This window comes from Schistocerca piceifrons, chromosome 2, assembly GCF_021461385.2.
Source record: "Schistocerca piceifrons isolate TAMUIC-IGC-003096 chromosome 2, iqSchPice1.1, whole genome shotgun sequence".
Lineage (NCBI taxonomy): Eukaryota > Metazoa > Arthropoda > Insecta > Orthoptera > Acrididae > Schistocerca > Schistocerca piceifrons.
Genome location: NC_060139.1, coordinates 436,016,447 through 436,043,170, shown reverse-complemented (window position 1 = coordinate 436,043,170; position 26,724 = coordinate 436,016,447). Strand labels below are relative to the sequence as shown.

Genomic DNA, 26,724 nt, shown 5'->3' with positions numbered 1-26,724 from the left:
CTGGAAACAATACATATGTTAAAGAAAAAGCTGATAATATTCTGTGATTTCTCAAAAAGTACATTCATCTCTTCCTTGCACTACAAAGATTCTATAGGTTTCATTTATATCTTATTCCTTTAACTGTAGTACACAGGGGAATTATGCATTAAATTGTGATGACAATGAAATTTATTTATAGTAACTATATCAAAATATTGTTTTTATCAGTAAAAATGAGCATTAATAGCACTACATCCACACCCACCTTTTGTGAATCTATGGAATTTTGTATCAGTAATCATTTTATTGTGGGTGAAGGAAATACTTCAGTCTCGTTTCTCATAGTTGCGCCATTGATTTAGCAATGCTGAGTGAACAATGACGCAGGTATTTTTGATAGGTAGCATAACTATAGAGAAGTAACTGTTCTAACAAACACACAAACTGTAAATTTCATAGACTCTGAAGAATATTTTTTGCAAATATCAGTGGATTAAAAACCTAACACACACAGGATAAATAATATTATACCATATTCTTCTATTCTGGTGTATAAACAGTGCTCAGACACACAAAACAAGCAATACGATAGTTGCTTTTTAAAGGTTTTCTCAGGGTAGTTTAAGTCTAACATGTGAAGATGCATATTCTCAGCTTTGTATAAAGTATTCTAAATGACAAACCATATGACTTTGAAGCTCGTTCTACAGTAGCAGGATGGAAGAATAACGTTTATCACTTTGTTGATAAGATCATTAGATCACCCAGCAGAGGTTTCAAATATTTGATTGTAATGTCCACCTTGTATATTTAACATAGGCAGCTAGCAATCAAGCAGTAACTATGTGAAATACACTTAGTTACAAGCCATTATCTTTTTACAGGGTGTGAGAAATTTGTCAACACCTAAACAATTGATTTCTAACTACTAATAAATGCTTTCAAAGCCCTCCCAGTGTCATTGTGTTTACACACTGTAATGTTCTCTGCTAGTTGCTTAACTCTCACTTCTCTGTACTTCAGGAACTGTATCAGCCCCTCAGCCCCTTTGGTGGAAGATAAGCATCATCACAGAACTGGTCTGGGAACTGTATGTGTGCTCTAGTTGGTGGTCGACAGTGCTGTGAATGGTGGCTGTTCTTTGAACACATATATAGGTTTGACAAGGTTAATGACAATTGTTATAGGGTTGCAGTTTACCACAATGTCTAAAATCTGTATGCTTCATCATAGGATATGGTATGACAGTTGCAGCAGAGGCTTAACACTGTCTGTTCGAAGCATCATGTGTGTGCAACTTTCCAAGTTGCATTGCATGTAAGTGACTGGTGTACCATGTCTGGAGGCTATGGGGTGGGGGTGGGGGGGTGGGGGGGTTGTGTGTGCGTGTGCAACATGGTCTATTAGCTGTTGAAGAAAGAAATTCTGATAGTTTTGAGTTGGTAACTGTAATGAGCTGGCCTCACAAACTCCCCGGGAAGACATAGTGGTTCACTGTAGACTAATTCCAGAGTCAGGGACTCCTAATCTTGCTTATACATCATTCTTGGTTCCAGGAAAACTATTGGAAAGACGGAAGTCCAGGAAGTACCATGGCACATGAGTGGTGCCTTCAGGGAATGGTGCCACATCTCGTCCATACTGTTACTAGCAGGGTGGTAGCTGTCAGTTTTAAGATGTACATACCTGCAGAATCCAGCCATCTGAGCAAAAAATCCTGATACAAACTGCCTGCATTGATAGTTATGTGGAGCAGACAGTCAAACCTAGCTATCTAAGTTGACATGAAGGTAGAGGCTAAGGTTTCTTCAGTGATGTCATCCACAGGTGTTGCCTCTGGCCAGCACTTAAACAGATTGATCATTGCAAGGAGATATTGCTGGTCATTCAGTGTAGGAAGCAGTCCCACAACATCAAGGAGTACATGATCAAAACAAAAGGTTGCATCTGGAAAGTTACCCACTGGTGCATGCACACGATGGGACACTTTGCAACACTAGCTTCTTGGGAGATGCCACAATAAAGTCTGACATCTTTCCTGGAACATCAATGCGTTGTAGTTGCAATGCAGGCATGAGATCATCAACAAATGTTTGGAGCTCTCATGCATCCTACTGAGCCCATGCCAGTTCTGAAAAATCAGTAGGGCTCACTATGCTACTGACATCCTGGGAGACAGTCAGACACTATGTTATGAATGCTAGAAACGTGCCTCAAGTCCATACTAAAATGGCATATAAACCATAGATGGTTGTACTGGGAGAGCGAACAGTTGATCCTATTCCTCTTGAATACGTAGATCAGTTTTTTGTGATCCATATAGATCATGAATGTTCTTCCTTCTATTTGCGGATGGAAATATTTGACTGCCTTGTATACAGCCAGAAGTTCATGGTCATATGCACTCCACTTACACTGAGACAGAGATAATTTGCTGGAGAAATATGTGAGCGGTTGCCATAAATCTTCTGGGTATCATTGGAGTACAATACTGATAACATTTTGGCTTGTGTCCATGACTGTTGCTAAAAGCATTTCAAGCTTAAGGTGTGCACACAGTGCTGTGTTTGCTATGCCATTTTTTGTTTCCTCAAATGTGGAGCACATTATTTCATTCCAGTGCACTAGATGCTGCTTCAAAACTTGGGGCTGAAAGTGTCATGTCCAGTAGCTCTTTCAGTTCTGCTGCATGAGGTAAGTGTCGGCAGTGCAAGTTTAGGATGTCTAAAAAGCAGCATAACTCTTTGACTGTCATTGGCCATGGTATTTTTAGGACTGCTTTGATCTTTTCCATCAGTGGAAGGGAGACTTCAAATAAAATTCAGTGGCCTAGCAATGTCACTTTAGGCTATCCACACACACACTTGGCCACATTCAACACCATGCCATATTGTTCTAGAAGCTTAAACACTTCTTGCAAATGCTGGTAATGTTGCTCCCTGATGGCAGAAAACTTGAGTATGTTGCTCAATTAGGCGAAGTAAAATAGCAGTCCTTGCAGAACAGAGTCAAAAAACTTCTGCAGGATTGTGCAGCATTTTGTAACTCAAATATCATAAATTTGCTCTTGGAAAGTTTGAATGGACTGCTTATCACACTCTTAGGAATGTCCTCTTCTTCGACAGGCATCTACATATACACTCTGGTGTAGTCCAACACACCAAATCCTGTCCTGCCGTGTAGTGTGCAATTGTAATTGTGTAGCAATGGTACAGGATAATAAACAGGCATTTTTCTGGTGATGAACATGTGATAGTCACACACAGGTGCAAAGCTCATCCTTTCTCTGGGTCAAGGTGCAGGACTGACGACCATGGGCTACTTGCGGGCTGTATCATGCCTTCTTTAAGTGTCACATGGAATTCTGCTGTACTCATGGCCAAATAATGATGTGCCAATGTCCTGGGCCTACAGGATGCTGGTGGAATTTCTGTGGTTTCTATATTGTGTAGCATGTGTGCCACTTGTGTAGGTGTGCCTGATGGTCTTGTTAAGATTGGATATTGTCCCAGCAGTGCACCATACTTCTTCTCATCACACACCTTATTAGCTTGGCACTATCCATGGATGTGTCACAGTGGAAACATGCTGCCTTCAGTTCAGTAATGCTATTAAGCAGTTTGGCTTTGGTTACATCTGCTGAAAGATGGAAATGTGTCAGAAGATCAGCTGCTATTATCGGCTTCCTAACATCAGTGATGGCAAAGTCCTACGTAAACTGACTTTGCAGTCCTGAATTTAGCTCTATCTGCTCCATTACATACAAAGAGATGGATGAGCTTTTTGTAACAGATAAACAGAATGCAGTTGGTGGTCTACAGCAATGGACTGAAGTTCTTGGAAGAATGCTTAATTCTGAGCTGGTGTGTATTAAATACTTCTGGCCATCTCTCCTATCACTAATAAACAGGTGTCATAACTTTGTTGGGCAGTTGACTGCACCTACACCAGTTGCTGGTAGCATTTGGGTATGAACATGGTGCTGTACATTTACACAGATTTTCACTGAACCTATAGTGGTTTCAGCATGTAGGCTGTTTGAAGAATGTAGCATTGGTTGATGATTGGCTTCTGGATCTCCAGCGATTAGCTCCTCTACCAATACAAGCAGAGCCCTGGGAAAATAGTTTGCTGATCTGTGTGCATAGCATGTCTACTTTTGCTGGCAAAGAGTCAAATTCCATGTATGCAACTGTTGGTGCCATGGTCGTATTACTGCCTGGCACTGTCACTGCACTAACATGTGGGGTGGGGTGGCCTCTTGAACCTGTTATGCAAGCATGACCACTGTGTCCAATGGCATTTCCATCTGTGATGCCAAAATTGCTTTGACTTTTAGGTGGTAGTTGGCTGCTCCATAGGGTGCATAGTAGGTTGTAAGGGATGGTAACTGTATCAACCTTGCTCCACAGATGACACAGATATTGTGAAGGCTTATGATCACCAATATCTTCTTGCATCAATACCTGTCTGATTTGATCTTCATATGACACAATAACTCTCCAGATTAGTTTTGATTTAAGCCTTCCATACGAATTTCTGTGCAATGGTGTAGTGATCACGCCTTGTATCTCAGCATCTTAGCAATGGCCAAGTTGGCTCAAGACAAGTGTGAATTTTTTGAGTCAGCTATAATTCCTGCATAGCTAAAATTGGCTTCAACTTGAGAAAATCAAAGGATCAGGTTGTTTGGCCAGAACGGAGGTAAACAGACTGCTAATCTAGATACTGTTTGCACACTTGTATCTTGAATGATATTTAAATTATGTAGTACATGCTCAACCTTCTTCTTCAACCGAGATCGCTTCAGGGTCACCACTTGTCAGGATTGGCATGATTTGGGCTAACTTACCTTTGCTTAGCATAAAAAAAACTGCCTCTGGAAGTTTCAACAGAACAAAATTCTTTTTTGTGATAACAGTGTCTGCTGAACAGACTGGGCAGGTGGTGGTTACTCCCCAAGTCAAGTATGGATCCAAATGCTTAACTTGCCGGTGAAATATTCTGAGCACATTGTAACTAAGGAAGAAGTGAGTCAGAAAAATGGTCACTGACACTGAATCCAGGATTGACAGACGTAATCACAGAACATAAAAATATGGGAAACATACAAACTCATATAAAAATTCACATTCCAGAGAATAAACAATCCAAGAGGACATTAAAACATATTATGAAACACAGCACACCTGGCAGTTGGTCATGGAAGCTGTTTGACAGCTGTGACTCATTTGTCATCACAGGCCACACACACAACACTGCACCACTGAACACAACAACATTGCTGGCTGACATGAACTTCATAGCAAATGTAACAGTGTAAACTGAATAACAGGGGGTATACACTTCAACCTTGTCCCCTTAGCATCTCAACTACCACATCCCTTTGCATGTCCTTTGAGTCATATACCATATTCACTCGAACGTAAGCCGCACTTTTTTCCGGTTTTTGTAATCCAAAAAACCGCCTGCGGCTTAAAATCGAGTGCAAAGTAAGCGGAAGTTCTGAAAAATGTTGGTAGGTGCCGCCACAAACTAACTTCTGTCATCGAATATATGTAGCGCTACACAGGCTTGCTTTGCAGGCGCAAAGATAAATACTGGCGCCAAAACCTCTGCGTCAGTAAATAAATTTAAAAAAAAGGTGGAAGACGAGCTTTTTTCTCTGCCCGAGTTTCAACCACTGCATTTTCATACATTATCCAATGAAGTAAATACAAATTCCGAATTATTCATCTTGGAATGTAGCAGCATTTCATTGTACTTAGAAAATCCGACTGGCAAGACTGTTTGGGGTATATGTCAATGTGGCCAACTCTACATTTTGAATTTTTTCCTACCTGTGAGAAGAGATGGTTGCTAATAGGAACTTTCATGAATTGTGAATCACATGCAGTATTCTCTTCACCATAAGAATAATACGAATATAAACATTTTATCATGTATTCTTTCGTGTTTGCTGCTATCTCATTACATCCTGTCAGCCTAATAAACTACGAAACTAGAGTGAGACGACAGCAAACACTGAAGAATATACGTATCATGTCATGTTTATATTCATATTATTCTTATGCTTAATAGTGATACGGTCAGAAATGAAGCACGTCAATTGACTAGATTTTTAAATCTAAGATGACTCTAATTTCTGTGCAGAATGTAATGTACTAAAGAGGCGTCTGCAAAGATTTTCAAATGGAGAAAAATCGTCGCTAAACTCTCGTTCAGAGCATCTTCTGTCATACGCAATCTATTATTTGGTTCTTGTTGATGATTATCAAAGAAAGCAGCAGTGTAAGTAACAACAAATAGCAGTCTCTTGTCTCTTGCTATTGTTTTGGTAATGAGACAATTCCTCTCTCTTTTCCTTTTTTTTTTTTTTTTTTTTTTTTTTTTCATCGTAAGTGGGGGTAGCGCGAACAAAGGCAAGACATCCGCGAGCGGCGACAGGCTGTAAACACTCATTATCAGAATGCGACAAACAATGCATGACACAGTATAGTAATGCATTTTCAGCTTAGAGTGACATAAACACCTATAACAAAGAGAATGTCATGTATGAGATCAAAGAAAAATAATCAATCAATTCAAACCAGACAAAGCACGTGGAAAAGGAAGGGTACCCGTATAAATATGGACGGAGCACCTGACGCATAGTAATTGCTACCTGGTAAAGCTTAACCGTTAAGCTTACGACTCGAACCAAACTACTGTAGCTGTATTGTCATTCATTCGAGCTAAATTGTGTCTCTTATTAAAATGGACCAACTTTGTTTCGATTTGGAGGTGCGCCCTAAAACTTTTCTCTCCCTTTGAATTTCGAGTCTCAAATTCCAGGTGCGGCTTAGATTCGGGAAATTTTTTTTTCCTTGATTTCGAGTTTCGTTTTTCAGGTGTGGCTTAGATTCGAGTAAATACGGTAAACATAGTTTGGTTTCTGTATAAGTTGCACATTAAATTTTTCTCTCTGTATTTTATCCTTAAAAATTCAGAATTTCTAAGAGTTTATTCAGTCAACATTGTCAAAAGCGTTTTCAAAATCTACAATTTAGAGTTTGTCTTTATTTACTCTACCTTCTAAGATTAGCCACAGGGGCAGTCTGCCTCATGTGTTTTTATATTCCTCTGGAACCTCTTTTTACCAGTTTGATCCCCTGCTGCATTTACTATTTCAGCCCTCAAAGCTACCCATTCACAGTCCATCATCTTCCTTTCTCCAGTTTCAGTCAAACATATCCTAAACTTCCTTTGAAACTCTCAGTAACCTCTGGTTCTTTCAATTTATCCAGGTTCCATCTCCTTAATTTCCTCTCCTTTTATAGTAGTTTCAGTTTTAATATGCAGATTGTAACCAATAAGTTGTGGTCAGAGCCAACACCTCTCCCTTGAAATGTTTGCAGTTTAAAATATGGTCCCAAAAACCTTTGTTTTACAATTATGTAATTTATCTGAAACCTTTCTGTACCTCCAAGTCCATTCCACACAGGCAACATTCTTTCATTATTCTTAAACCAAGTGTTAATTTGTGCTCTATGTAAAATTCAACATGGTAGCTTTCCTTTCCATTCCTTTTACTCAGTCCGTGTTCTCCTGCTGCTTTTGCTTCCCTTCCTTTTTTTGTTATAGACTTCTGGTCCGATATCACAATTTAATTTTCATCTCTCTTAACAATATGAGTAATTTCTTTTATCACATCACACATTCTGTCAAGCTCTTCATCATCTTTGGAGGTAATAAGCATATAAACTTGTTCAACTGTGGGCTGTTGAATTTGTGTCTGACTGGAATATGATATGTATTCACTACACTATTGATTATAGCTTACTTGTATTCCTTTTGTCTCATGTATTATTACAGCTACTCCAGTAGTATTCCTATTTGATTTCATGTTGATAGCCCTATCCGCATCTTACATGAAGTTGTTTTCTTTCTGACACTGTGCATTACTAATTCCCACTGTACTTAACTTCAACATATCTATCACTCATTTTAAGGGATCTAACATTTTATGCTTTGACCTGGAGAATGTCAGCACTGTTCCCTCTTATGACAACACCCTCCTGAATAGTAACTGCCCAGAGATCAAAACTGTTTTACCTTTGGAAAATTTTACCCAAGAGGATGGCATTATCATTAAAGCTATACTGCACAGGTGCATGTCCTTGGGAAAAATAATGGCTGTAGTTTCCCCTCGGATGTTTGAACTACCAATCCCCTTCTTGGCTAAATGCTTGTTTGTGAATTATTTTTGTGAGCTTTGAACAGGAGAGGCTTATTTTCAATTACCTGAGAATTTACTAATTTAATTTTTAAATGTCTTTTTTGGTTGTGTGCTAACTAGGCACAGTCTTTCATTTTGATAGCAGTGTAGGGTAAAGTACTGCCATTTGTATGGACACTTGTATTTCTACAAGCTTCTGCCTGTTTGTTTTGGGTAGAACAGTTGTGTTAGTTAGACCATTAGTGAGGCATTTTCTTCCTTTCCTGCAGCAGAACAAGCAAGTACAACTTCTGTTTGCGAAATATTTTCCAGGCACCGGGAGTAACTTATTTTCAGTTACCTGAAAGGTTACTAGTTTTATTCTTAAATTTATTATGCATTTCTGTGTTAACTGGGCACAGTCTAGCATTTTAATAACTGCATAGTGTAGATTTGTACTGTCTGTGGTATGGACAGGGACTGTGATCACTGTTGACTGCAGACAGAGTTGGTGACACTTTGCTCACAGCTCCAGGCAGTGCTGGTTTCAGTCACACAGCTTGTGGCATCACTGTGATAGGGCCAGATGTGGGGATCCGAGGGACATCCAGCAAATCACACATGTCCCCTGATCAGTCCGCTATTATTGGAGCCTTAGTTACTGCCTGCACTGATGTTGACTCCTCACCAGTGGTCAAGTGAGAGATCATTTCAAGGTGTGGCACGAAGTGAAAGACTTTCCCGAGGGACAATTGAGAAACCTCCCTGGTTCATCTGACTAACAGCTTTATTATGCTATCTGTGGCTGATACAGGTCTTGAACTAGATGCTATCACTTGTCCTGTTTTGGAGGAAGCCTCTCACCCCAAAAAATGTGGGCATCACAGAGGATGGTATTATTGATAGTTGGGCAGCTAGCTGAATTGGTAAAGACTGCCAGTCTTGCTTGTGAGATGAAGGCAGAGCTCATCATCTGTAGCATTATTGATAAAATTGATTGTGGACCTATGGTACAGAGCCAAGTGAAAGGTACGAATCAGAGGCTCACATGGTTCTGCAACCATGTAAGGTGCAGACTCCTCAACTTGCACCCTACGGTGGTGGGTATTGGGTCCCACTTAATAAATCAGGGATCCATTACACACACACAGAAAGTGGCTACATATGTAGCAGGGGATATGTGAAGTGGACTGGGCAGTTTTTTAGGCTAGAGGCTCTTGGGAAAGAAAAAAAGGGCTTCACTCTCAAAGAGTGCAGATCAAACACAGGACAAGGTTTGCTGTAGGGACCAAAGGTATTATAGTAGTAAACGGTCACCGTTGTGTTCTAAAAGGAATAGAGCTCAAGGTGTTAATAGAAAGTACTGAAACACAAATAGTGGCTGTTGTTATTGTGGTCTTCAGTCCAAAGACTGGTTTGATGCAGCTCTCCATGCTACTCTATCCTGTGCAATCTTCTTCATTTCTGAGTAACTACTACAACCTACATCCCACTGAATCTGCTTACTGTATTCATCCCTTGGCCGATCTCTATGATTTTTACCCCCCCCCCCCCCCCACCCCCCATGTTTCCCACCCATTCTAGACTGGTGATCCCTTGATGCCTCAGAATGTGTCCTACCAACCAGTCCCTTCTTTTAATCAGGTTGTACCACAAATTTGTCTTCTCCCCAGCTCTATTCAGTATCTCCTCACTAGTTACATGAACTACCCATCTAACCTTCAGCACTCTTCTGCAGCACAACATTTCAAAAGCTTCTAATCTCTTATGTCTAAAATGTTTATTCTCCATGTTTCACTTCCATGGATGGCTACACTCCATACAAATACTTTCAGAAAAGACTTTCTGACACTTAAATCTATACTTGATGATAACAAATATTTCGTCTTTATAAATGGTTTTCTTACCATTTTCAGTCTACATTTTATAGCTTTCTTACTTTGACCATCATCTTTTATTTTGCTTCCCAAATAGCAAAACTCATTCACTACCATAAGTGTTTCATTTCCTGAATTAATTCCCTCTGCATCACTTGATTTAATTCAACAATATACCATTATCCTCATTTTGCTTTTGTTTATGTTCATCTTATATCCTCCTTTCAAGACAATGCCTATTCCATTCAACCGCTCTCCCAAGTCCTTTGCTGTCTCTGACAGAATTAAAATGTCATTGGCAAACCACAAAGTTTTTATTTCTTCTCCCTGAACTTTAATTCCTACTCCAGGTTTTTCTTTTCTTTCCTTTATGCTTGTTCAATATACAGATTGAATAAAATGGGGGTAGGCTACAAACCTGTCACACTCTCATCTCAACCACTGCTTTCCTTTTGTGGCCCTCAACTCTTACAAATTCCATCTGCTTTCTATAAAAGATGCAAATAACCTTTTGCCCCCTGTATTTTGCCATTGCCATCTTTATAATTTGAAAGAAAGTGCTCCAATCAACATTGTCAAAAGCTTTCTCTAAGTCTGCAAATGCTATAAATGTAGGTTTACCTTTCCTTAACCTATCTTCTATGAAAAGTCATAAGGTCAGTATTGCCTTGCATATTCCTACATTTCTCCAGAATCAAAACTGATCTTCCCCAAGGTCCACTTCTACAAGTTTTTCCATTCCTCTGTAAACTATGACTAATTAAACTGATAGTTCGATAATTTTCACACTTGTTAGCACCTGCTTTCTTTAGAATCATGATTATTAAATTCTGCTTGAAGTCTGAGGTTATTTCGCCTGTCTCATACATCTTGCACACCAGTTGGAAGAGTTTTGTCATGGCTGGCTCTCCCAAGACTATCAGTAACTCTAACATAATGTTGTCTATTCCCAGGTCCTTGTTTTGACTTACGTCTTTCAGTGATCTGTCCAATTCTTCACACAGTATCACATCTCCTTCTCATCTTCCTATACATCCTCTTCCATTTCCATAATATTGCCATCAAGTACATCTCCCTTGTATGGATCCTCTATGTACTCCTTACATCTTTCTGCTTTCCCTTCTTTGCTTAGGACCGGTTTTCTATTTGAGCTCTTGATATTTATACAGGTGCTTCTCTTTTCTCCAAAGGTCTCCTTAATTTTCCCGTACACAGTATCTATCTCACCCCCAGTAATACACACTTCTACAACCATGCAGTTCTTCTCTAGCCATCCCTGTTTAGTCATTTTGTACTTCCTGTCTATCACCATTTTTAGATGTTTGTATTCTTTTTTGCCTGCTTCATTTAATGCTCTTTTATATTTTCTTCTTTCATTGGTTAAATTCAGTATCTCTTACGTTTCCCAAGGATTTATACTTGTCCTTGGCCTTTTACCTGCTTGATCCTCTGCTGCCTTCAGTATTTCATCTCTCTTAGAGCTACCCATTCTTCTTCTACTGTATTCCTTTTCCCTGTTCTTGTTAGTCATTCCCTAAAGCTCCCTCTGAGACCCTCTACAGCCTCTGGTTCTTTCAGTTCATCCAGGTCCCATCACCTTAAATTCCTGCCTTTTTGTAGCGTCTTCAGTTTTAATCTGCATTCATAATCAATAAATTGTGGTCAGCTTCCACATCTGCCCCTGCAAACACCTTACAATTTGAAATCTGGTTCCTAAATCTCTGTCTAACCATTATATAATCAATCTGAAACCTTTCAGTGTCTTCAGGTCTCTTCCACATATACAGACTTCTCTCATGACTTTTAAATCAAGTATTAGCTATAATTAAATTATGCTCTGTGCAAAATTCCACAAGGTAGCTTCTTCTTTCATACCTTTTTTTCCAGTCCATATTAACCTACTACTTTTCCTTCTCTTCCTTTTCCTTCTATCAAATTCTATTCCCCCATGACTATTAAATTTTTGGCTCCCTTAACTATCTAAATAATTTCTTTTATCACTAACACATTTCCTTAATTTCCTCCTCATCTGCAGAGCTACCTGGCATACAAAATTGCACTATTGTGGTGGGTGTGGGCTTGGTGTCTATCTTGGTTACAATGATACATTCACTATGCTTTTCATAGCAGCTTATACACATTCCTATATTTTTAATCATTATTAAACCTACTCATGTGTTACTCCTATTTGATTTTGTATTTACAACCCTGTTATTGTTATATGTACTGAAAGCTGCCTAAAACGGAAGATACATTCAGCTGAAATTTGTAGAAAGGACCTGGTGGTATTCAGAAAGGATAGATTAAATACAGTTGGTGGTGGGGTGTTTGTTGCTGTTGGAAGTAGTCTGTCTTGTAATAAAATTGAAGTAGGCTAGTTAGTTCCTGTGAGTTGTGATGGGTAGAGCTTATACTTGAGAACTAGAATAAATTAATGATTGATTCCTTTTACCAACCTCCTGACTCAGATGATACAGTAGCTGATCAGTTCAAAGAAGACTTAAGTCTCATTTCAAATATGTACCTCACTCATACAATTATACAAGGTGGTGACTTCAATCTTCCTTAATATGTTGATGAAATTACATGTTTAAGGTTGATGGTAGGCATGAAACATCATGCTAAATGCTTTCTCTGAAAATTATTTTCAACAAATACTTCATGAGCCCACTCAAAGTGTAAATAGTTGAGGAAACACACTTGATCTGTTAGCAGTAAATAACCCTGAGCAAATAGGGAGGATTATGATGGATATAGGGATTAGCTATCACAAGGTTGTTGTAGTGAGACTGAATACCATAATACCTAAACCCACAAAAAATAAACGCAAAAAATGTCTTTTTAAAAAAGCAGATAAATGTTTACTTGACATGTTCCTAAGAGACAGCCACCATTCCTTCTGAACTAACTATGAAAGTGTAGATCAGATGTAGCTTAAATTCAAAGAAATGGTATTGACAGCAATGGAGAGATTTATACCAAATACATTACTAATAAGTGGAACTGACCATCATGGAACAGGTCAGAACACTGTCGCACAAACAATGAAAAAAGCTATTCAAAATTAAAATAGTGGTCGGTTGGTTGGTTGATTGGATGGTTGGGGGAAGGGACCAAACAGCAAGGTCATCTGTCCCATAAGATTAGGAGGGGAAGTCAGCTGTGCCTGAAGCAATTAAGGGAAATCTTGGAAACCTAAATCAGGACGACTGGACATAGGTTTGAACCATCATACTCCTGAATGTGAGTCCAATGTACTAACCACTGCACCGCTTTGCTCAGTTCAAAATAGTGTAGATCGGTAAAGTTTTGTAGAACCTCAAAATTTAGTGCAAACTTCAATGAGGGAGGTATCTATTAGCTCACACAATGAAACTCTGTCTCGAAATTTTGCAGAAAATCCAAAGAGGTTCAGCTTTATGTGAAGTAAATCAACAGCAACACAAAATCAATACCTTCACTGTGTGACAGCGAAGATAATGATACTGAGATAGTGCCACTAAAGTGGAGTTACTCGATACAGTTTTCTAAAATTCCTTCACCCACAAATAAGAAGTAAGTATTCCTAAATTCAAATTGACAACTGCTGCCAGCAGGAGTAACTTAAAATAGATATCCTTGGTGTAGCAAAGCAGCTTAAATCACTTAAACAAGGCAAGTCAGATTGTATACCACTTAGATTCCTTTGAGAGTATGCTGAAGTAATAGTTCTCTACTTAAAAACCATATACAACAACTAATCTAATCTAATCTAATTCAACTGAAGATCTGTGCCTAAAATTGCAAAGTTGCACAGGTCACACCAACAGTCAAAAGGAAATATGAGTAATCTGATGAATAAGAATCAGAATCAAACCCATATCACTGATATACATTTGCAGTAGGATATTGGAACATATGCTGTTTTTAAACATTATGAATTACCTCAAGGAAAATGATCTGTTGACACATAGTCAGCACTGATTTGGAAAATACCATTCTTGTGAAACACAATAGCTATTTATTCTCATGAAATAATTAGTGCTTTCAACAGAGGATCTCAAATTGATTCCATATTTCTAGATTTGCAAAAGGCCTTTGACACTGTTCCTCACAAGTGGCTTATATTCAAGTTGTGTGCCTATGGAATATTGTGTTAGTTGTGTGACTGGATTTGTGATTCCATATCAGTAAGATCACAGTCTGTAGTAACTAATAGAAAGCACTGAGCAAAACAGAAGTGATGCTGGGCTATAGGTACTCTAATGTTCTTAATCTACATAAACAACTTATGAGACTTTCTGAGCAGCCATCTTAAATTCTTTGCATGTGATGCTGTCATTTATGACCATTAAAGTCATCAGATGATTGAGACCAATTGGAGAATGATTTTGACAAGATATCTGTATGGTGCAAAAAGTGGCAATTGACTCTAAATAATGAAATGTGTGAGGTCATCCACCTGAGTACTAACAGAAATCCATTAAATTTTGGTTATATGAAAAACTCACAAATCTGAAAGCTGTCAATTCAACTGTACATGCAGAAATTACAGTTACAAATAATTTAAACTGGAATGATCGCATAGTTAATGTTGTGGTGAAAGCAAACCAAAGACTGTGTTTAATTGGCAGAGTGCTTAGGAGATGCAATAGGTCTACTAAAGAAACTGCATACACTACACTTGTCCATCCTCTGCTAGAGTACTGCTGTTCAGCATGGGATCCTTAATAGATTGGACTGATGAAGGACATCAAAAAAGTTCAGAGAAAGACAGCTCCTTTGTATTATTGAAAACTAGGGGAAAGAGTGTCATGGATATGATACACAAGTTAGGGGGGCAATCATCAAAACAAACACATTTTTTGTTGCAGCAAGATCTTTTCTGGAAATTTTAATCTTCAACATTCTCCTCTGAGTGCAAAAATATTTTGTTGACATCCATCTACATAGGGACAAAAGATCATCATGATAAAATAAGAGTAATCAGAGCTTTCACAGAAAGATTTAACTGTCTGTTTTTCTCACAGATTCTTAGAGAGTGGAACAATAGAGAAACAGTATGAAAGTGGTTTGATGATCCCTCTGCCAGGCACTTAATTGTGAATTGCTGTGTAGTCATGTAGATGTAATATTACAAGCCCATGCCGGTCAATCATCCAGACTGTTACGCCACAACTGCTAAGGCTGCTGCCCCTCATCAGGACCCATGTGTTGGTCTGCTGTCTCCACAGATGATCATTCGATGTGATTTCACCTACCATACTGCTATCTCCATAATTGTGTGTAAGCCACCTCAATGTGGCAAGGTGGCAAATTATTGTGCTAAGATAAATATATTCGGACTGTAGAAACTCTGATTATGTTGACTGCTGAATATCAGTAGAAAATAATTGTGGAAGTCCACTCATAATGCAAAGCAAATTGCAGTTATTGACATTTGTTCATTCATGCTGTAAGAGTGCGTTAACACATGGCACTTAAGCTGAAAACTGTTCCACAGTACAAATTTATGAAATCATCCATAATTTAAATATCTAATTACATTATAGTTATCCATAATCACAGATTTAAGATGCTTTCAAGTGACTGTTTGAGTTTCAGTGTGTCTGTTGCTATAATCCATAAGGATTCGTCTTCATAAAGGGATCCATGATCCCACTGATGAATGAATAAACAATGCCAGGGTTCACAGGAAAACTTCTGTACAGTTTGGAATGTAGGAGACGAGATACTGGCAGAAGTAAAGCTGTGAGGTCGGGGCGTGAGTCGTGCCTGGGTAGCTCAGTTGGTAGAGCACTTGCTTGCGAAAGGCAAAGGTCCCGAGTTCGAGTCTCGGTCCGGCACACAGTTTTAATCTGCCACGAAGTTTCAAACAATGCCAGTACTTATCATATTGTTGCTTAAGTATCCTCACATAGTCCTTTCAGTTTCAACTCTGATCACACCAGTCCAGGATACAATGTTCATAACCATTGAGCTGAATGTAAATCATCACATTCTGGACATTTTTATCACAGCTCTATATTAATATTCTATTTTGTTTCATTTTAATTTTAAGTATTATTTTTAAAATGTATAAATGTAGTAATTCATAGATGAACTCATAAATGTTTTGCTAGGTTTTACATATATCTTAGTTTTCAATCATTCACAGTGACATTGTATTTCTGTCAAAAATGGCAAAGTACATGGAAGAGCAGCTGAATTGAATGGATAGTCTTGAAAAGAGGTTGTAAGATATACATTAACAAAAGTAAAAGGAGGGTAATGGAATGTGACTGAATTAAATCACGTGATGTTAAGGGAATTCAATTAGATTTTTTTAAATTTTTTTTTAAGCAAAATAACTGACAGATGTTTAAGTAAAGGGGATATAAAATGTAGAGTGCTAACAGCAAGAAAAGTATTTCTGAAAAAGATGTGTAATTTCTACAGTGTACTTCAGATAAGAATAGACCAGAAGCTTTTGACTGGTGGTGCTACAGGATTATGCTGATGGTTAGTCAGATGGATTGGATAACTAATGAAGAAATACTGATATGAATCAGGGATAAAAGAAATTTATATCATAACTTGACTACAAGATTGCATTCATTTATGGGACACTTTATGAGACATCGAGGAATCATCACTTTGGTAATGGAGAGTGTGTGTGTGTGTGTGTGTGTGACACACAAACAAACACAAACATACACACAAAATTCTAGCTTTCGCAACCAATGGTTGCCTCGTCAGGAAAGAGGGAAGGAGAAGGAAAGACAAAAGGATATGGGTTTTAAGGGAGAGGGTAAGGAGTCATTCCAATCCCGGGAGCGGAAAGACTTACCTTAGGGGGAAAAAAGGACAGGTATACACTCGCACACACACACATATCCATCCACACATACACAGACACAAGCAGACATTTGTAAAGGCAAAGAGTTTGGGCAGAGATGTCAGTCGGGGCGGATGTACAGAGGCAAAGATGAAGTTGAAAGACAGGTGAGGTATGAGCGGCGGCAAATTGAAATTAGAAATTAGCGGAGATTGAGGCCTGGCGGATAGCGAGAAGAAAGGATATGCTGAAGGGCAAGTTCCCATCTCCGGAGTTCTGACAGGTTGGTGTTAGTGGGAAGTATCCAGATAACCCGGACAGTGTAACACTGTGCCAAGATGTGCTGGCCGTGCACCAAGGCATGTTTAGCCACAGGCCTGCCAACCCGAAGTTTGGTACAGATTTATTGATGACATTTTCGTGATCTGGACTCACAGTGAAGAAGACCTCCAGAATTTCCTCTCCAACCTTAACTCCTTTGGTTCCATCAGATTCACCTGGTCCTACTCCAAATCCCATGCCACTTTCCTTGACGTTGACCTCCACCTGTCCAATGGCCAGCTTCACACGTCCGTCCACATTAAACCCACCAACAAGCAACAGTACCTCCATTATGACAGCTGCCACCCATTCCACATCAAACGGTCCCTTCCCTACAGCCTAGGTCTTCGTGGCAAACGAATCTGCTCCAGTCCGGAATCCTTGAACCATTACACCAACAACCTGAAAACAGCTTTTGCATCCCGCAACTACCCTCCCGACCTGGTACAGAAGCAAATAACCAGAGCCACATCCTCATCTCCTCAAACCCGGAACCTTCCACAGAAGAACCCCAAAAGTGCCCCACTTGTGACAGGATACTTTCCGGGACTGGATCAGATTCTGAATGTGGCTCTCCAGCAGGAATACGACTTCCTCAAATCCTGCCCTGAAATGAGATCCATCCTTCATGAAATCCTCCCCACTCCACCAAGAGTGTCTTTCCGCCGTCCACCTAACCTTCGCAACCTCTTAGTTCATCCCTATGAAATCCCCAAACCACCTTCCCTACCCTCTGGCTCCTACCCCTGTAACCGCCCCCGGTGTAAAACCTGTCCCATGCACCCTCCCACCACCACCTATTCCAGTCCTGTAACCCGGAAGGTGTACACGATCAAAGGCAGAGCCACGTGTGAAAGCACCCACGTGATTTACCAACTGACCTGCCTACACTGTGAAGCGTTCTATGTGGGAATGACCAGCAACAAACTGTCCATTCGCATGAATGGACACAGGCAGACAGTGTTTGTTGGTAATGAGGATCACCCTGTGGCTAAACATGCCTTGGTGCACGGCCAGCACATCTTGGCACAGTGTTACACTGTCCGGGTTATCTGGATACTTCCCACTAACACCAACCTGTCAGAACTCCAGAGATGGGAACTTGCCCTTCAGCATATCCTTTCTTCTCACTATCCGCCAGGCCTCAATCTCCGCTAATTTCTAATTTCAATTTGCCGCCGCTCATACCTCACCTGTCTTTCAACTTCATCTTTGCCTCTGTACATCCGCCCCGACTGACATCTCTGCCCAAACTCTTTGCCTTTACAAATGTCTGCTTGTGTCTGTGTATGTGTGGATGGATATGTGTGTGTGTGCGAGTGTATACCTGTCCTTTTTTCCCCCTAAGGTAAGTCTTTCCGCTCCCGGGATTGGAATGACTCCTTACCCTCTCCCTTAAAACCCATATCCTTTTGTCTTTCCTTCTCCTTCCCTCTTTCCTGACGAGGCAACCATTGGTTGCGAAAGCTAGAATTTTGTGTGTATGTTTGTGTTTGTTTGTGTGTCTATCGACCTGCCAGCGCTTTTGTTTGGTAAGTTTCATCATCTTTCTTTTTAGATATATTTTTCCCACGTGGAATGTTTCCCTCTATTTTTTTTATATATATATATATATATATATATATATATATATATATATATATATATATCTCTGTGTGTGTGTGTGTGTGTGTGTGTGTGTGTTACAGCATACAGCTTCAGATCAATGTAGCTTGGTAGCTCTGTACAGATGAAAAAGCTTATGAAGGATAGCCTAGCATGAAAAGCTGCATAAAAGCAGTCTCCAGACTAGAAACCACAGTAACACAACAGCAGATTCCCAGGTAAGTATGGCACCCAAGCCTTCATAGCTAAAACATTCTTTACGAGTCCATAAACACATTTAATGCACGTTAGATCCACAATTTGTTGCTAAATGACATTTTCAAGCAAATATGCCAACTCATAGACAAACTTTTTACATCTATCTGAATCCATTTCATGTCTCAGTAATGGGCACTTGTTCATGTTCTACTATATAGCAGTTGATAGAATTCATAAAAGTCATGCAGAACCCTGGGTCAGGGGAGACTTAGCAAATGGGATGAGAAAGAAAGACTGATTGTTGGGGACTGCACCAGATGAGATTTGAAAACCTGAGAGCTTAAGGAAGGCAGAGTAATGTAAAGTGAGAGATTACTGCTAAAATGTTGTGCATGGTTAACAAGAGTGAAAAGCTAAGTGCATTGTATGTAACAGAGGTAGGAAGGGACAGAGAAAAATAAACAGGTCAGATAATGAAAGATGTAGAAAACTAAAATGGAGTGAAGAAAGGAGTAGTTAATGTGAAGAAACGCTGAGACAAGAGAAATTAATCTTTACTTTTTGCATCAAATGTGGTGAATAAATATTAAAATAACCAAAATTTCTATTTTATGCTTGTTAAGAATGTGCTTAATCTGTGAAAATGCATCAGAGTCAAAATATCTGAATGCCTGAAAGTTTTTTACATCTGCTGTTCACCATCCCATAGGGAATGGCACAATAACACTGAACAAGATAGCACAGTGTTTAAGGCACTGGATTTGTATTTTGGAAGAGCAGGAATCAAATTCCTCTTTGCACAGTCAGATTAATTTTTTCCAAACATTTCTCCAAAATACTTAAGATGGGTACCAGTATCACTAATTTGAAATGGAAACAGGAGAGTTTGTTTCACTCTCCTTGTTCAGTCAAACCTTGTGTTTTATTCTTAATGACCTTTTCATTGAAAGGGCATTAAACCCTAATTCTTTTAATCCCACTGCACATACTGATGGAACACTCAATATAATTATGCACACATCTGGTGAGGTCTTAGGATGTTGTGAAAGGGTATATCTGCTGGTGCCAGACTACATGACAGGGCACCCATGGCAGATTTAATGGCTGCCTTTATTGGCTGCCACAGGTAGCTGCAATCTTACTGTCATCCAGCCAATGTTTACAGCAAGTTCTGCAGTCTATCTACTTGTATTAACAATGACCCTTCACTACATGGTTCTCTCCTGGTCTGTAATTTGGGGTTGTTGTTATCTACCAATAATGTTTGTCTAGTGCACAGATTTGTCTACCTGCATAATGCACGACTGTATTTGATAATGATTTAAGTAATCATTGTGTTTTTAGTGAATGAAAGCATGACATATGGGAGAACTGAGTGTGTGGCTGGTATATAAGCATTTCTCAGCCACGCTTGTAAACAGTGTTCTCGAGAACTGACACGCAGCATATTCTACAAAGATTCATACTACTGTATTGACTATGAGATATCCATCTCCAGACGTCTTTTGTTTCATGTATTTCCATAACATCAGGAATTATTACTTTCTGGGATTTAATTGCAAATAAGTTCTACTTAATAAAATCTGTGCTATTGAAAAATCAGACTTACAATGGTAATTGTGGTGTCACCGCCAGACACCACACTTGCTAGGTGGTAGCTTAAATCGGCCACGGTCCATTTAGTACATGTCGGACCCGCGTGTCGCCACTGTGTGATCGCAGACCGAGCGCCACCACAAGGCAGGTCTCGAGTATGGGATAGCTCTCGCCCCAGTTGTACGACGACTTTGCTAGCGACTACACTGACGAAGCCTTCTCTCATTTGCCGAGAGACAGTTAGAATAGCCTTCAGCTAAGTCCATGGCTACGACCTAGCAAGGCGCCATTAGCCTTACATAGTTTGATAGCTATCGTATGAAATGTCTCATCAAGAATGCTGTATTCACATCAAAGAATAAAAGATAAGTATTCGAGGAGCTGCATACTTTTCTTATTAGAATTCACTACTTATCCTGTTCCAGAATTCACGCCCGTCTGCGTTAGATAGCGTGCCTTTTGGCCTCCTTTATCTACAAGGTGTTGGCACATTTACCAACACATCAGTAATCTTCTTTGCATTTGTCATGATAACATTCTGTTTAGCAGTACTTACCCAGTCTTAGCAAAATTTGTCCATAACTGTGTCATTTTTATTTGCATTTTCTCATCCTCTGAGCCTGGAGCCACTTCAAGATCATATATACCTGGATTGAATAAATATGCCAACTCATCTGCGTGGCCTGCACCTGTGGATCGAAATTCATGTGATTATATATTATACATCAGTAAAGAACAAAAATAGTAACAAGTTGTGTACACAGTTTTCAACTTCTAACAAACCAAGTGTAATTTTCTCTTTTCCACATTGATTCTATTGATGCTGGTCTCACTATTAATGAATCATACAATACCACAGGATTTACCCTGTTGGGTGATTTTGAAAATAATGAGTATTTTGTGTATACAAAATACGTGCACTCTAAAATCAAGTCATGCAGGTATTTTCATATTTAAATGAAACAAAATCAAATTATTGTTTACAATAATGAATGAGTCTCCATTTTTCTGATGTATAAAAGTAGTATCACAGTATTGATCAATGTAACTTCTTTGGAAATTATCCATGGTGCGTTACTGTCTTTGGTCATCAGTTGATGTCATGCAGGACAGTCTGTGTTAAGTGATTCATTTGGTAACAGCTCTGCTCAGTGAAGTCACGTTTCATATTTTTAAAGTAATGGTGTATGTACATTGTCTATATTGTCTATTGGTACTGTGAAAGATATGAACTAATTTGAAGATCTGTGTGCATGAAGGAATTACTATGAAATAAGAAGTGCAACATGGATTACATTTGTAACTAAGAAAATGGTAAAATAAATCACCAATAGGAAACAAATATTAATCAGTCACTTACAAAACAAAACCTGGACCAGTCTATATTGCAAAGTTTTGATAAATGAATTTTAGCCCCTAGACACTGAGACCAACAATAAATATAAGCAGAGATCAATGTTTTATGTAACTACCAATCAATGGACTATTTTTATTCTGCAAGATAGTGCTAATTCAGTAAAATGTTTGTTATGTTTTTTTTTCAGTTATTGTCGGTATCATCATTGTGAAAGTTAATTAGAAACTCTTATAACCATATACCAGTATTCTAAATGAATATTGAGAAGCTACATTTCCCACAGTAGGGAACTTAGATGGCAACATTTTTAGCAGGGACATATCTCTGCAGATACAACGTTTCCTGCCAATACTAAGAACAAACCAAATTTCTGATTTGCATGTAATTCCAATTTGTTGCTCAAACATCATTCATGGTAATTCATTCCTAATAATGGTGCTTGAAAACAGCTTGAAAATCATTCAGACATTGTATTACAGTATATTTCACTATTGTATGGCTAGATAGGAAAATTGTTTAGGAGTATGAACCTTGTTTACAGTTGCTAGTCAAGCTTGATTTGAGCAAACCAATTCAAATGTTGATACATGCTACATTTTATCAGCATGTATTATTCTTGTGTTGATATGCAATAATTCCAATACCACCCCTAAAAAGAGTAAGTTTGCTTTCATAATCTTGAAGGTCATGTGCTGACAGAATACTATCACATGTTAACAGGAACTGCACATGTTACTCATGCAAAATGGCTTTGGTTGATGGCATTATCTGCCATAAACTTGTTCTACTAGACATCTGTATGTGGTTCTTGCACCAAAATGTGGATGTGAATATTTTCTTAACTGACTGTCTTTGCTAATGAAACATTGCTAGACAATGAAGCAGCCACGTTTGAGAAAGTAACCTATACTACCCAACACCTATGGCTTCCAAATGTTATTTATTATGATTTAACACAGAGTCCTCTTTGGAACGATGGCACCTAGAACCACTTGTTCTGTAAATTATGCTTACAAAAATAACATACCATATGTAATAGTATTTCTGTTCAAAAGTGCCACAGGATAAGTGCAAGGCTTTTGTGTATGTAGAAAATGTGAAATAAAATTAAAAACTATGAGTCCAGTAACAACAGGGAGAAAAAAAAAAAGAAAAAAAAAAAAACCACATGCATGTTACAAGTGCAGCCACAGACCTGGCAACTGCAAAAGTGCAATCACACACATATTATCTTTGAAGTGTCCAACAAAAGATGGCCACCTTGTTATTGCACATTAACCTAAATAAAATGAACACTTACTCATCAACCCAAAATCATAAGACAACAACTGTCAGATTAAAAAAATGTATCACATGATTTTTGCTCCATAAAAAATGATGTAGAACTATCTGCATCCCACACACGCTGTGGTGTCAGTCATAATAAACATTGGGACAGCTTTACACCAGCAGAGACCTCACTGGACAGCAATTTCTGACCAACAGTGCCCTCTCCCTCCCTTCAAATACCCCACTAGCTACAACAGCAGTGAACAATAAACAAAAAGTCCTATTTTAACTTAGTTTAAGACATTTTATCTTTAAGTAACAATTTTCTATATGTATAAATGCCTGAAAATGAGCAGAACTTGCTCAGAATGCATTGCAGTATGTTAAATTAAACAGAAAAAACAAATAAAAGTGACTGGTAGCAGCAAATAAAAATAAATAATTATTCCACACAGTTACAGTTCCCAAATGTAACCAGTATGCCTCAAGTAAATGTGATCTCTGTTGCAATGTGATACGTTTTTGCTGATAGCATTGACTGTGCCAAAAGGGCTCTCAATAATGAGTGCATCTGTATGTACAATAGTCAGTCAGTTCCATGGCATGAATGTGTTCACAGTGTAAAGAGAAATGAAAACTGTATTTAACTTTTTATTAATAATTAGTCTTAGAATGGTAGCAGAATGTTGTTGTTAAGTAAAATGGAAGAGTGTTATTTCGAAAAGTAATGACTAGTTGTGAACTAAACAGAAGACTGTTATTCGAAGTGCGCACTTTTTGAAATTGGATATGGCTGACATCAAGACACCAATGTTTGATGGAGAGCTGGAAATGCAAATGGAAATGTATCTGAAAATGAAGAAATGCTATACAGTGACTCCAAGAACAAAAAGATACTTGGGAAGAAGAAAATCTGACTACAGTGAACTACATATAAGGAGCAATTTTGAACAAGCAATTGGAATTCATGAGTGAAAGGGAAACCACATTTGAGATAATGAAAGGTTAAATGAGTTATACTCCAATGAACTGACAGCACTGTAGCCTATATGCAGAAATGAAGTGGACAAACTGAGGTTAAAGGACTATAGTGAGATGGCAACAGTCTTCAGCACTTTTGAAAGTGAACAAATTAAAATTAGTAGGCATGAAAGTGATGGGAAAGGTGAAGCTAAATTACATGTTGAAAACCTTGCCGGAATCTTTGAGCTATATTGGAAACTTGATCAACATTTTGAAATAAGCTCAGATACTCAAGTACATTAAAAGTAAAATTGAAATGATAGGTTTAAAAGACAAAGATGGAAGTAAAGGTACAAGATCAAAAGCATTTCATGCTGAAAAGAAAATTAGAACTTGCTACCAGGAACAGTTATGTTATAGGTGAAGCAAACCAGTACATTTCAAGAGGAACTGTCACCAGTGAGGAACAAGCAGAGATTCAGGGACACATTGTGGGCATCTTTGTGGAGGCAGTCATGGCAGTTGACGACATTGACCAAGAGCATAGAGGAGTGAGGATAACAAAAAGAGGTCACATGGCTGAAGTAAACAACATGGTTCGAGAAGTGGTGTCATCCAGAGCACCTACTATATAAACAAAACAGAAACAGGATGAGCAGATTTGTAATGGAGACAAAACCTACAATGGCCTCTAATAATATTGAGTGAGGTAACAATGCACAAATTAACTGGAAAATTCAGGAAGGAATGTAACAACATTTGAGAAAAATAGTTGCTACTCACCATATAGCAGAGCAACTGAGTTACAGATAGGCACAACAAAAAGACTCATGATTAAAGCTTTTGGCCATTAAGGCCTTCGTCAACAATAGACATACTTACACCCACACACACACACTCAAGCAAACACAACTCACACAAACAACTGCAGTCTCAGGGAACTGAAACCAGTGTGGTTGCCTAAGACTGCAGTCATGTGTGTGAGTTGCGTTTTGCATTGGTGTGTGTGTGTGTGTGTGTGTGTGTGTGTGTGTGTGTGTGTGTGTGTGTGTGTGTGTGTGTGTGTGTGTGTCTTGTTGATGAAGGCCTTAATGACTGACAGCTTCAATTCTGAGAGTCTTTCTGTTGCGCCTATCTGCGACTCAGCATCTCCGCTATATGGTGAGTAGCAACTTTCCTTCTCAAATATTGTTACAAATTAACTGGTTATTAGATAGTCATTGCACAGATCATGTTGCTAATAATAACAATTATTTTTCTGACTGCCTATCTTTATAAGACCCTGTGAAGGTAAAAGTTGTGGATGGTATAGCTTTGCAAGCTAAAAAAATAGGGCATATAATTAATTATTTTTCCAGTTTATAATGACATGATTTCAAATTAAATGAAAAATGTATTGTACATGAAAGACATGGACTGAAATTTGTTTAGCTAGTCTAAGGTAACCAAAAGAGCATAGAACTATATCTGTCGGCAATATCTCAAAAGTTTTTAATAAAGACAATAACTTACTTGCAGTTTCTTTGTAAGAAGATAGGCTGTACAAAATGACATGTAGAAGTTATAAGAAAGAGATTAATGTAAATAGTGTGAGTACTAGGGTTAGTTTGTCAGTAAAGGAGAAAAGGTATCATATACTTGTAAATGTAAATTTTAACAGTCTGAATATGTAGTGTAAATATCAGTTAACAGATGAGTTCCAGCAAATTGAGACTCAGAGTTTATGAAGTGTAAAGTTAGTACCAAAAACAAAATGTACATTTTGTTTTTTGAAAACAATAGAATTAAAATAAAATGAACATTAGAAATTATTTATACTGATTTGAATGGGTTTCTCTCAAGTCATGATTTGCGTGGGGAAAGATACTTTTTCACTTTTATTGATGATTATAGTGAAGCAGCTACAATGTACATTATTAAATCTAAAAGTCAAGTTTATGATTTATTTGTAGAGTATATTAATGAAGTTGAAAACCTGACTGCTAAACCTTCTGAGAAATTATGACATGACACTGGGAAGAAATATTTAAATTCAGATATTTGTCAGTTTATAAGAAAGAGAGGAATCATTTTAAATGTGTACCTGCCCCACATACATGAATTAAAGGCTGGAACAGGTCAAATATGGAGATGTCAAGATGCTTATTAGCTGAAACAGGAGCATATAGGAGATTCTGGGCTGAAGTAGTTTGTGCAACTGAATACAGTACCTCAAAAAGATAACTTTAGCTAATACTACTGAAAGAAAAACTTCTTATTATATACCATTTGGAAGGAAAACTAATGTTAAACATTTAGAGCTGTATGGAAGTAGAATTTTTTATGAGTACCAGAATAATTTAGAAAGCCAAAGTAGTGTCATAAAGCAGACTGGAGAATTTTAGTGGGCTGCAGTGAAGCTGGATACAGAGTATTGATTAACAAGAAAGTTATCGTGGTGAGGCATGTTGATACTGTGGAAGATGTCAGATGTATTGATCTAAAGGACTGGAGCAAATGGGAGGAAAGGTTACCAAAGAGGGTCCAAACAACCAGAGACAAGAACAAGAATGTGAGTTGGGAA

At 38.4% G+C, this 26,724-nt stretch overlaps 1 protein-coding gene across 1 annotated transcript in view; it reads right to left on the bottom strand.

Moving 5' to 3' along the window:
• Positions 1 to 26,724, bottom strand: part of LOC124776510 (esterase FE4-like) — a 182,406-nt gene that overhangs the window by 883 nt on the left and 154,799 nt on the right. The window contains exon 9 of the mRNA XM_047251532.1: positions 21,129 to 21,261. Coding sequence (XP_047107488.1) covers positions 21,129 to 21,261 — 133 coding nt within the window. The remainder of the gene's footprint in view (positions 1 to 21,128; positions 21,262 to 26,724) is intronic.